The 13,601-nt window shown below is 39.2% G+C and overlaps 1 protein-coding gene across 1 annotated transcript in view; it reads left to right on the top strand.

Moving 5' to 3' along the window:
• Positions 1–13,601, top strand: part of LOC126281290 (phospholipid-transporting ATPase ID) — a 1,237,896-nt gene that overhangs the window by 326,046 nt on the left and 898,249 nt on the right. The window contains 1 exon segment of the mRNA XM_049980113.1: positions 1,003–1,165. Within this exon segment, the coding sequence (XP_049836070.1) occupies positions 1,003–1,165 (163 nt within the window).

The raw sequence follows: 13,601 nt of genomic DNA, 5'->3' as shown, positions 1-13,601 counted from the left end.
TCTGTTGTGAGTGTATTATTGTGAAAATTTTATGTGTGTGGTAGTGTTGAGGGATACGCACTTCTGTTATGTGAAAGGGAAATTGAGAAGAGAATCAGAAATTAAAGAACAAACTAGTGGTGCATGTACAAAGCCATCTTTAATCTGAAGATTGGGTTAACCACTACAATGCTGTACTAGGCATGAGCCTATTGGAGGTGGCATGGTATTGCCTTGCACTCCAACCTTTCTAACTGACCTGCAGAGATGGTTATAATATGTATAGTTTAAAACTAACTCTGAAAGATTTTGCAACATGGCATATTTTAATCATTGCCAGAGGTGAAAAAAGTGATAAATGATAGAAACAATATTGCAGGACTGACTAAGTTGGAACTGCAGACCTTTCCATTTGTAGTATGAATTTTAGCTACTGTACATGTATCAGATGTTCAAGAGCTCAGAAATAACTCTCTGGCTAGTTGCTATCTAATTGTTTGTCATTTCTGGCTTCTTAGATACAGTTTGGTTTGAGGGTGTATCTCAAGTGACAGCAAAAACTGATTTCATTGTGAAATAAGAGGGCATAGTAAATGCACTCAACAGTTGTCATTGTATATTATTGAGTTTAGCACTTGACCTTTTTTGTGTGTTGCATACTACTTCCAGCAAACTGACAGTAATAGAGGCAGTTTTTAATGTATTGCTCTTTGTAAAACATCAGGAATGCATGTAATTTATGTCTCACATTTGACCTTCCACTATAATTTCAGAATTACACATCACCAGTGTGCGACATCTCTTAGAAATAGGCTTGCATATACGTTACATTTGTATTCTTGTAATCACATGCTAACTTCACAAAAGAAGTATTTACTTCAGACAATTCGTTCTTTAATTTTCTCATATGCAGTAAATCTTGAGATATGTATTTAATTGACTACTTGTGTTTTGCCTGTCATTCTATTTAGAAGCCTTTCACACTGCAGAAATTAATACTTTTCCTTCCTACTCATAATACAGAGCACGCCAACAGTGGACTTTTCTGCAAATCCTGACTATGAACCAGAATTTAAGTTTTATGATGGCAGCCTCTTGGATGCTGTCAGACAAGGGGACCAGAATGCACACAACTTTTTTCGTTTGCTAGCTCTTTGTCACACTGTAATGCCTGAAGAAAGAAATGGTGAGTAATTTCTTACTTAGCCAAATGTTTAACCTTATACAAAATCCAAGGTGAAGCAACATATTAAGTTAAGATACTTTTATAAACCTAAATGTAAGCAAGAAAGAAACTGTTGCAGTAAATATCAATGAGCTATCTGCAGAGTAGGTTGATGTAGGCAAATGTGGCACTCATTATTATGAAGCTATTTCTCATTTTCAAGTGTTTGTGGATTGTCTTATTGCATTATTAGTTGATCATTTTATTTAACTGTGTTTTAGCTTTTCTTCTAGTACTGATGGCCTTATTTGTATATTTATATTCCATGATCCATTAGTAACATTTATTTTTGACTGTGTTGAGAAAATTGTCCATTACACATTGGGAACAAGTAGAATGTGAAGTTTGAATGTCAGACACAATTAACTTTATTTGCACAGAGCATTTGTATCACAAAGAGATTACATAACATGTCACTGGCAATTCGCAGATAGAATGCATTGTGAGTGTCTTGTTTCTGCGGTTCTCTGCATCCTCCCCATGCTGCTCTACCTCCAGAGGTATCACCAGCTGCTGGACAGGTCAGGCAGTGTACATCCCATCAGCAGTCACAAGGACGGCTATGCACAGGATTCTGTCTTTGCCTTCTTTCAGCTCCTGTACTCCTGTACTCCTGTACTCTTGCCCTCTTCCACAGATGATGTGAAACAACTGCTACTTTTAGAAGTAGAACGTCACCAATTTGGATTCTCACTGCTACTCCATTCAGGCATTTACCATAATGAATGTTCCACAAGAGCTTGAGGTGCTCCCTACCCCAGCACTCCCAGAACTATTCTGCTGTTTTCTGATGAATTTGGATTCTCTTGTCAAGTCTGCTGTCGTCAGTGGCTCGTTTGGTTGACAGTGACATAAGTCTCTCTCCCTCAAGGAAATGTGCTGGAATTAGTACTCCATCCTCAATACTGAAAATGGGTCTTGAGTTCAGGGTAGCTTCAGAATTTATAAGCGCAGTGTGTAGCCCTTCTTGGTTTATAGTTGAGTGTCTGAATACTCTCCTGAGATACCTTTTCTTTTAGTTGACCATTCTTTCCCAGAACCCTCCTCATTGAGCCACATGCGGAGATATAAATTTACAAGTTACGCCTTGTTGAATGAAGTGTTTGAGTGTCTTATCAGCAGATACTGTTGACCACAGCTCCAGTATTTCTTTGTTGGCTACGTGGAATATTTGAGCATTGTTGCCATAGATGGTGCGTGAAATGCAGTGTCGACCAGTACATTTTTGTGATGGACTGCGGACTACCTCTGAGTGGATGGCTCCAATCACAGTGGAGGTAAATAGTGCAACATACCTTTTAGCACTGGTATTTCTGACTTTGGTGTATAGCAGTCCTGCAAAATCAAGTGTCATCTGGTTGACTGGCAGTGCAACTTCTGTTTCTTGACTGGTGACACTGTGTGTTATTTTACAAGGGAGACTTCAGTGAATAATCTTTTGCTGGTGCAAGATACTCATTTGGACAGAGACAGCACCATTGCAATAGCTATGGTGGGCCATGTCACCGGATGTCCAATGTACCTGGAGTCTGCGTTGTGATTCATCTAGATAGATGATCCACAGGATTATCTTTACCTGGCCAATGCTACCACTGGAATGGCGAGGTGTACTTTTGAATGTTCATTACCTTGTTACATGCAATGGTTTTCCATGTTCTAGGATTACCATTTATCCATGCAAGTGTGTTATCATGGAGTCAATCTAAAGAATTGCCTTGCTCACATCTGATTGGTAGCCTTGCAGTAGTAATGTAGAAGTCATGTTCCTATCAATACTGTGTGTAGTTCCAGTTATGGCAACATAATACTTTTTGTGGGTATTGTCTACTTTTACTACACCGTAATTGAACAAGGGACTTACTACTAGCAGTTGACCTAATATACAAGACTACGTTGTATGCTTCCTCTGAAGCATCACAAAAAGACTTCAGTGACTGTGGTCCTGGAATCTTATACCCACCTTTTTACGTAAATGTGTGATAGTTTTGGAAGTTCTGAGATTGAAGTAAGCCATAGAGATCAAAGTATGCCAACAGACGGCAAGAAGCTGAGACAAGAGTTGAAATCTTTAGTATTATGGTTATAGTTTACTAAGCCCAGAGGGTCATAGCAACTAGTGGTTGCTTGTAGTAAGCTCATTTCGAAGGCCAGAGTCAGAGGTATTTTGCCAATAACTTGGTGTTGGCCCATACAGAACATATTGTCTGCTGTGTTCGAGCAAACTCCCAACACATACGAAGTTTTTGTGAGCTCTCGTCCTTCAGATTTAATATTGCATTTAACTGCTGGGAGTTTGTTGCCCACAGTTTAATTTGATTCATGAGTATGGTCAGTTTGTAATAAGAGTTATCAGTCCATTCTCATCTGCAGCACCTCCTGAAAATGTTTGCATGCAAGTATTGTGATCTAACAAGGAACTTGCGGTAGGAAATTGTGATGCATACGTGCTTGACTTCTCTCTGAGCCACTGAACATAAGTACAGACTACATTTTTGCCAAAAGGGAAGTCTTTTAAATTAATACATAGCTGCCCTTCAGTTGCCATATGCTTCATGTATGCCGTGCGCATTGTCACTTCACCAGAAGAATATGGTCAGCTCTCTGTCATCTGGATGGAGGACTAACTGTAAAAATGCTCGGCTAATAACTGTGAAAGTGGCAAAATGTCACATTTGATAAAGCAAGAGTATTGAGCACTGTGTTTACTTCAAAAAGCAGGTTAGGTCTATTTTCTAAGGTATCATTAAGTAAGAGGAGCCCTTTTCACATGAAGGTGCGTTGAATACGATTCGTTGTTTTGTGCTTCGTTGAATACGATTTGCTATTTTGTGCTTCCATGTTTTTCCCTCCTTACTATTCAATGAGGCAAATGAAAGGAGTTGTTCGAATTCTGGGGTGGGGCTAGTTTGACTTGTTTGTTTTGGATGTAGTTAGACATCTGAATCTCATACATGACATGAAGGGCATCATTCTCATCCAGATGTCTCTGCAACGTAAGTGGAAATTTTTCACCATTAGTGAGGATATTTGGAAGAATGACCCCCTAGTGTTTGTGGAAGATAAACTACTCTTTGTTGATCCTTGACAGAGTAGGAAGTGTGAAATTCCTCAACATTCTGAATCTTTTATACTCTTTGCTCGATCTTAATTGTCACATATCCCTACTGCCTATAAATCCCAAAAATCGTGACACACTGTCAGATCCTTGATTACACAGCAGGTTGATTAGGTTAATGACAGTTCAGTCTTCAGAAATTCTTAAGCAGTTTGCACCAAGAATCCATCCGTATTTCAAAGGCAGTAAGGCCAGTGATTGAGAGACATTTATTGGTGCTGCGTCCTTAACAGTTCTCCACTAATGATCTGCTCTGATTAGTAACTCGATGGGAAGATCGTTGTATCCTTCTACTAGATCAACCATTTGCAGATTAGTAATGTGTTTTATTTTGAATTCTTTAGGTACCTACAGGTGTCTTAGAAAGGAATGAAAACTCTCAAATGCAGTAACCTTAAATCGGCACGGCTCCATGCACTTCTCAATGCCAGTCAGACCAGACGTCGAGAGTGTGTTGTAGCGAATGAAGACTCGAATATTTCGATTTTCAGTGGGTGGGTTGCAGTGAATTCTAGTTTTAACTTATCGACCAGTGATGTTCAAATAAAACTAGACTTGCTGCTACGCTATAGAACACAGTGTGAGAGTCTTTACTCCTCCATTGGGCCCTATTGCATACATGTGGGCTGTGTGTGTCTTAGATACTCAGTGTTCGCATTGCTGACGGAACTGTGTTCAACAAGAGGAACTGATACAGTAGAGTGTTCCAAATTTGTACAAACTGGCTTATGATTACAATTACTTGCAAAAGAGGCAAAATGCTTTTCCTTTCTTCCATCAGTCTTTTGCTGTATGGCCTTGGTCAACACATTCTACACTCTTATCCCTTGTCTTCAATTGTGAAGGTGAACTGCCAGTTTTCTATAAAATTTAAAGAATAATTACACAACAGTGAAGCATCTTAGCAGCACACATTGAGCATCATTTTAAACCCTTAAGTTACCGATTAGGGAATAAGCTTGCATATCTTCACATCAGCACTGGTATATATATTTCATATTTTATGACAAAAAATGATTACATGTAATTTACACATAATTTACTTCTTCAAATGGTAGAAGGAACTGCTGTAACTGCGGCTTCCTTAGAGTGATGGTGACAAAGGCCGAATTATTGAGGCGCATCTTGATTATCTGGAAGCCATCCCGCATCTATCACCCGATTCCCCAGAGCTTACAACTTAACATTTATTGGATGTAAAAAGCACACCCAGGCTGTACAGATGCTAGGGGAGAACGTAGAATCTAATAGTTGAGTGTTTGTGGGTATGTGAAGTTGAACACAGTGGCCTTCGAACCACCATCTGCTTTCTTTCCTGACCTACTTGTTAGTTTCTTTCTTTCTTGTCTTTGTCAGCTGCAGCTACATAGTCCACGTTAACATTTTTTTTTTTATAAATTCCACAAGATATATTTTGCTTGGTGTTATCCTTGTGCAAAATAAAACTATTCACAGTAGACATTAGGGAAATGTGAAAGAAAAGTGTTTTCCACCAATTCATTGTTTTTCTTGCAAGTGAGTAATAGCTGGTTAGTTTGCCAACACAGTCTTCACAAGTCTAGTTCATGTTAGATTTATTATAATGTTTAGCTTTATTGTTCATGTTATACCTCTTTTTGAAAATGCAGAGACCTAGGTTGTTGGTAGGCCCTTTCTGCTCTTGATGACAGTTCTGATAGCGAGTGTCTTCCGCTATTCCTACAACATGTTCAGTAAATGCACACTTGCAGATCAACTCCTGCTGGATCTAGCAGGCTATCTATTATTTCTACCCTATAGCTTGCAGTCATGTAGCATGCGGGCAAAAAAAGTTTCAGCGAATGGAAAAGATGCACCCGTACAAGATGCAGACGACATCTGCATGGTCTAAATGTGCATGCCTGCATGATGTATGGGCATAGTGCTGAAAGTGTTTAGGCAAAGAAACCTTCTATTATTCGAACTCAAAATATTGAGGTGATCATGAACATTCTTTACTGTCTCACAATCTTGAGGTGATCGTGAACATTCTTTACTGCCTCACAATCTTGAGCCCAATGAGCACAGTGCTTACAAAACACACAGGTGAGTTGTACCGTCTGTACTGACTTACGTACTTTCGTCCTGGCTTAGAGTAAACACTGAAGGCTAATGTAGGCGGTACAATGCTAGTTAATGTAAGAGCTTCCCCTTGAATGCTTTTGTGTTGTTAGCACCCATCTACCTGTTCTGACAAGACTTACATTAGTTTCAGAATGTTCCCTTCTGACAATAGTACTCTTTTAGTATAGATTGTCCAGCACCGACATAATTATGTCCTCTGGGAAAGCACAAAATATTTTAGGAACTAGCACTCGACTATTAGGTTCTACTTTCTCCCCTAGCATCTGTACAGCCAGGATGTGTGTTTTTTACATCCAATAAATGCTAAGTTTTAAGCTATGTGGAATCAGATGATAGATGCGGGATGGCTTCCAGATAATCAAGATGTGCCTCAATAATTCGGCCTTTGTCACCATCACTCGAAGGAAGCTGCAGTTACAGCAGTTCCTTCCACCAAACTCATGAATTCCCCTTTAAGATAGGCTCTAAGAAACTTGTGTATATTGACAATTGACAAATTTGGATCTGCGTCAGTGGAAGATTCAGATTGTTCCCAGAAGTGAGCCTAATGCTCAGTGTTACTAGAGACTGGTCCTAGCTTAATCTGTGGTAATCAAACTATGTTACATGATTACATAGAAAACCCCAAAGTCATCCTGACAGCCGTGATTTCAGAAATTCTTTCCTCAATATTGTGTTTTGCTTTTAGGATTTCTCTTTTCATCAAGTTTATGTACTGCTCTAGTGCTGAAGCACCACCTTCATACTCTACTCCAGCAAGTAAGTCTTGAATAGTGTAATCCAAGGTCATCAAATAACTTAACTCTCCTGCAACTACAAACAAATAATATATTTTTAAATAGGCTTCAATCAACTAACACATATATGTGGGAAATAAAAAAACTGTTTAAATCCTAAAATAACTACTTATTGGCATATTTCATTATTTCTTTATTTAATATGATGCAAATGTGATTGTTTGATGAAAGATTGGATAGCTAGTGTAATATTAAAGTAAAGTAATTTTGTTAAAAAGCTGGAAACTGGTGCCTTAAAAAAAATCATAAATTATATACTACTTGTGCATGTTATCTTTACCATTAAACCAAACCATATAAAATTTACAGTTCTACATTTTACAATTGTTATACACAATTCTACAACAAAATTTGATATTTCATAGTCCATTTACTCTTTGTCTTGGTTGTTTTTTGTGACAGGCAGCTCAGAATTTCTTCATAGATAATTGTGTTCTTCAGGCAGATTACATTGCAATTTTTCCAAGTCTTTTTATTTTACTGAACTTACTTGGAACCTTTTCTGATGAGTAACCTAGTTTATTTAGTGCAGTCAGTGGACCATGATGGAGTTCCAGAAGAAAAGTGTGACTCGTAAGTCCTTTGATTATTGTAGAAGCTCTAACACAACCCGATCTGGTACCATCAAAATTAAAATGTGAAAAAGTGCTGATAAGTCACCTTTCCTTGTTTCCCACTCTTAGTTTCTATAGAAATTCTGGTCATTCTGTTACACAGTGACCACCATGACTTTAATATCTCAGTAGCACCAGTTTCTTTAATAAGAAATTTACCTTCTTTCAGACTTGTAAGAACCACCTCTGTAGCATGGTGCACAGTAAAAGTCTGTCCTTAGGTTCTTTTTTATAATGCCAAAACCTCTATCTCAAGCAGAAAACTGTGCTCCCTCACTGGAAAGTATTGTTGAATTTTGTTGAATCTCCCAGAATTGTTTACTTACAACAGATATTTGTTGAGGGTATGATTCTTATTTTGAGCTTAGCAGTTGTTTGAAAAGATATGTTCGCTGTATTCTCGTGGGAATATCCCTTATGTAACCATTTATGAATGAGGACACTTCATTAGGACTTTCCTTTCCTTTACCTTCATGGTAGACTTACATTGTGCTTTTGTCAGTCTTTACATTGTGTATGTAAAACACATTAACAGTAAGTTGCCTTAAATAAAGTGCATCTTACGCTGGAAGTTTTGGTAGGAAGACCTTCTGCACAAAATTGACAGAGAAGAAAGAATTTCGTCTTCTAATATCTCTGCTTCAGATTCTTCATGTTGAAGAGCAATGTAAAATTTCCTGCTCCTCTACTTATGAAGAACCAGCTCAATCACAGCTCTGCCCTTGCTCTATCATTTAATCGTGGAGACTTACATTTAGCTTCTCACATGTGCAACAAACTTCTCAAATTTATAAATAAAATTGTTCCTGGAGGATGTCCAGTAAAAATTATAATTTACTTTTTCTCAAGGGTGTTTTTCAAGGAATAATTTCCACATCACCTTGATGTTGAGGTTGGCACTTAAGCAGTATCTTGTTGACCTACCTACATAATGGGATTCTTTCCACAGAAAGGATGGTATATTATCTTGCAGCAAATCATCCACCGCTGTTAGTAGGCTGTGTGGAATATGCCTTTCTCTCTTGTCTCCAGGTGTTCTGCTAGCAATGTAACAGATTTTCATTATCTGGAAGTGCTTTGTGTAGAATACTCCTGTAAAACTATATTACTGAGATTTGTTGTAGTAAATGCTACTGGTTAAAAATGGTCTGAATTCACAATAGCAGACCCTGCGCAGAAGACTGGAACTTAAAAAATGTGTTGTACATTGAACATCCGTGTCATCTAAATAAAAACATAGTACACACAAAAATAAAGGACACATGCTGATAACAAAGAAACATTAAATCATTCACACTCTCTCTACACAGTGTGCTTTTCAGTGAGCAAACGTTCATCAGATAATATTGGTATCATGTGATTTGGTTACAAAATAAGATTTTAGAAACATTGGAAGTTATAGCTAGGATTTAGGTGGCCTAATATTTGAGAGTTGCCCAGAAAGTAACGCACCACATTTTTTTGCTCAACCAAAAACAATGCTATGAATGCAAAATGCAACGTATGTGTTATATGAAGTGTCCTGAGTGAGCCTGCCAAGTTGCTGTCACTTCTGACTGGTAGCGTAGCTGCAGGGCAGTTTCAAAATGGCATCTGTAGGTGATGTATATTACAAGCAATGTGTCGCCATTGAATTTCTCACTGCAGAGAAAGAAACTGCGGGGAACATTCACAAACACTTCTGCAAAGTCTATGGAGCATCTGCTGTTGACAGAAGTACAGTGATTTGCTGGGCACAGAGGGTGAGGTCATTGGAAGGCAGTTCGGCGGAGCTCCATGATTTGCAGCGGTAGATGAGACCATCCATGGCTGACACACCTGACCTAGCCCCTTCTGACTTCCATTTGTTTGGGCCATAAAAGGATGCCGTTAGTGGAAGACATTTTGAGGACGATGGGGAAGTAATTCACGTAGTGAAGCCCTGGCTCCACCACCGGGACAAGGATTGGTACCGAGGAACCATACATGCCCTTGTTTTGTGCTGGAGGAAGACCATAGAATGGGATGGAGATTACATGCAGATAAAACACCATTCTTTCGTGTGTGTAATTCTCATTATGTTCAATAAAGAATTGTTGAAGAAAGAAGTGTGATGCATTAATTTCTGGGCAACCCTCATGTTATTAATTTACTAACAAGGGGTAGGCCTCAGACACGGCCAATCGAGTTGGCTCAGATTTGGCAGGTCACTTGTGTACAACCTAAAATGAAGGAATCTAAGATATTTTGGATCAACACCTCCGCGAGAAATCGGCTCAAAATTGGAGGGATTGATAGACAATTGTAAATAGAGCATTTTGTATCATCAGTATTGGGGTCCGCAAACGCAAATTTTTCCAGAAATCGAGGAAAGGAACTTCTACAACTGCCACTTCTCTACCCACATGGTAAACGCTTTTCGCAGACAGCGCCGATAGCACAACGGCCAAGGTAATTGGCTGGGAATTGGAAAACCAGTGTTAGAATGTGTAAGAAACGTAGCGCATGTTAGTCTTTTCGTTTGTTTTTTTCCATATCTCAATTGATAGGGGTAGGAGGGTTAATAAGGTAAGTAAATCAATAAGGAATGATAACAGTAAGGTAGGCAAACTAATTTACCAAATGATGTGAGTTAGTAAAGTATTAAACTTTTAAGCCTTGTCACATGAAAACAACTCTGAGTAAGAGTGCTGCGGATTCCTCACGAGGGATCACAGATAGCCAACCGCGAGAGGCTTGTTGACAGCGAGGAATGGGACAGAATGCATGCGGGGAGAGTTATGTTGTTCCGGTTGCCTCTTCGTCATAGCGTAGTAGCGAACCTGGATGGGTGAAGGTGTCCAGCACGAGCCTTATAGAAGTCAATAGGAAAGAGTTGTTTTCCGTCATTAGGCTATCGCAAACCTCGCGGATAAGGTAGTGATTTTTCCACCGTTAATGCGCTGAATGAAATACGCTTTGTGAATGAATATACTATTCTTCCGTAGGTAACATATGACAAGTACAGTATGTAGTTTGTAGTAATTAGCTCATCTGTTTATGCCATAGTAACTAGTTATTGTTTGTTGTGTCATATCTTTCAGGTGCATAATCTGAATAATGGAGGATGTACATCCTTCAACTAGCGCTGTAATATATAGTTGGGAGCCACTCACTGACGATGGCAAGCGGGAAGTCACCCACGCTGTGTTTTGGTTTGTAGAAGTGTTGGAAGACACTACAATGCACTACAGGAAGCAGGCAGTTCTGTTTCTCGAAGTTTCAGACCGATGGGAGCGGCTATTATCGAGCAATTTTTGGAGATGACGAATGAAATTACAATTGTTGATATGGTTCAAATGGCTCTGAGCACTATGGGACTTGACTTCTGAGGTCATCAGTCCCCTAGAACTTAGAACTACTTAAACCTAACTAACCTAAGGACATCACAAACACCCATGCCTGAGGCAGGATTAGAACCTGCGACCGTAGCGGTGACGCAATTCCAGACTGTAGCGCCTAGAACCGCTCGGCCACATCGGCCGGCTTTTGTAGATACCGAAGTACTATGCAATGAAGACTAAGCAGAAGGTGATCCAGTGGAAGATATCCTGAATAGTGAATCGCAAAATGGTCATAACACTTCGGAAATCTCCACGTCACTGGGAATATGTGCTTCATCCGTTCTCGATGAGTATTACGAACCGGTTACTAAACAATTGAACTACGGTGCTATACCCCTTGAAGTAAGAGTAAAGTCGGTAACACTAGCCAGGAATCGTCCAAACTGGATCTTACAAACACTGCAAAAGAGTGGAGCAACAACAGCCTTGACAAGGAAGGAGGACTTGAAATTGTGGGAAAGTGATATCCTTAAAGGAGGGACAAGATATGACAAATATCAGGCGATAAATAAGTGGACATACGACCGATTTGTCGAATACTCGTTGTCATAAAGAGGATGTAAAAAAGAGAATACTTCAGGAGTGGGCTGCAGGTGCAGCGCTTCAATATACAGCCAACAATAATTTTACGTTTGCTGCATCATTATTTTGGGCAAGAAATTTCAAATCAGAGTATAAAATTCGTCAATGGCACGTCACTAAATATGTCTCCCATGAGGAGGTACAAAATATAAAAGATATACAGAAAGTGGTGGCACAGAAATGGTGTCACTTATGGCCGGTTTTAATCGTGATTACGTGATCAACACCGATCAAATAGGATGCGAGTGTCGGGTGAACATTCGACGCACGTTATCGCATACAGGAGAAAAACGAACCCTTGTCGCAGTTGGTAGTAAAAACAAACTAACACATTCATACACGGCCCAATATGCCATCACAGCCTCTGTAAAAGTGTTGCTTAAGGTTTTCCTGTGTTTATAAGAAACAGTGTTACATTTGGTCCTCAGTTTATAGAAGAGGTCAATTGTTTAATCGACTCGTTGAAAAATATTTATGTTACGTGCTCCAAATCCAGGAAGCTGATGAATGCGATTTACAGAACATTTCTTGAGAATGTTTCAAAACCATACGTTTCTGATAACAAGTTTTGTCTAATATTCAATTCCTGGAGTGCACAAATTAATACAACAATATATGACACAATGTTTATGGATGGTGAGGGTCAGTCAACATGCACAGTAAAAGTAATACCGCCAAACTGCACACCTGTGTGCCAGCCGTGTGATGTTTATTTCTATCGCCAGGTTAAAAACTTCATTTCCAGGCTTCAGGATTGCGGTGAGCTTCTGGAAACCCAGCGGGAATTGCACAACCGCACGGATGCAATAACTATTCACAGCATAATTCATAACCAACTTTCAGCAACGATTTTTCAGGCAGTGATGTCGTATGCATGGTAGACATCAAAATTAATTCCCGAAAAAGACATATTTTTAAATGTAAACCAAATTTGTTTTTCGCCGATTCTTCAGAAGGAACAGTGTAGCTGTCGAAAGATTGCATTCATTAGATGTTCTTGGTGCCGTGTATATATTTGTTTTGAATGTTTATATGACAAGTACCATCGATCAAGTTATTCGAAGAAAAGTGAGGACACGTAACATTTTAGTTGTTTACTATCACAAGAGGTTCAAGAAATCTATTTGCCTACCTTATTATCATCATTCCTTATTAATTTACTTACCTTATTAACCCTCCTATCCCTGTTGACTGAGATATGGAAAAATACAAATGGAAAGAGAACAACATCCGCTAGGTTTCTTCGAGATTTGGCAAGTTACATAGGCCGTTGTATATATTAGAAAGAAACTTCCATATGGGAAAAATATATTAAAAACAAAGATTCCAAGACTTACCAAGCGGGAAAGCGCTGGTAGACAGGCACAATAAATAAAACACACACACACAGAATTTCTAGCTTTCGCAACCGACGGTTGCTTCTTCAGGAATGAGCTTGTGTCTGTGTGTGTGCGGATGGATATATATATATGTGTGTGTGTGTGTGTGTGTGTGTGTGTGTGTGTGTGTGTGTGTGTGTGTGTGTGTGTGTACGTGAGTGTACACCTGTCCTTTTTTCCCCCTCAGGTAAGTCTTTCCGGTCGCGGGATTTGAATGACTCCTTACCCCCTTAAAACCCACATCCTTTCTTCTTTCCCCTCCTTCCCTCCTCCTTCCTGAAGAAGCAACCATCGGTTGCGAAAGCTAGAAATCCTGCGTGTGTTTGTCTCTCTATTATATATATAGAAAGAAACTTCCACATGGGAAAAATATATTAAAACAAAGATTCCAAGACTTACCAAGTGGGAAAGCGCCGGTAGACAGGCACAATAAATAAAACACACA

This window comes from Schistocerca gregaria, chromosome 7 (assembly GCF_023897955.1).
Source record: "Schistocerca gregaria isolate iqSchGreg1 chromosome 7, iqSchGreg1.2, whole genome shotgun sequence".
NCBI classification, from domain to species: Eukaryota; Metazoa; Arthropoda; class Insecta; order Orthoptera; family Acrididae; genus Schistocerca; species Schistocerca gregaria.
This window is presented reverse-complemented; position numbering and strand designations above follow the sequence as displayed.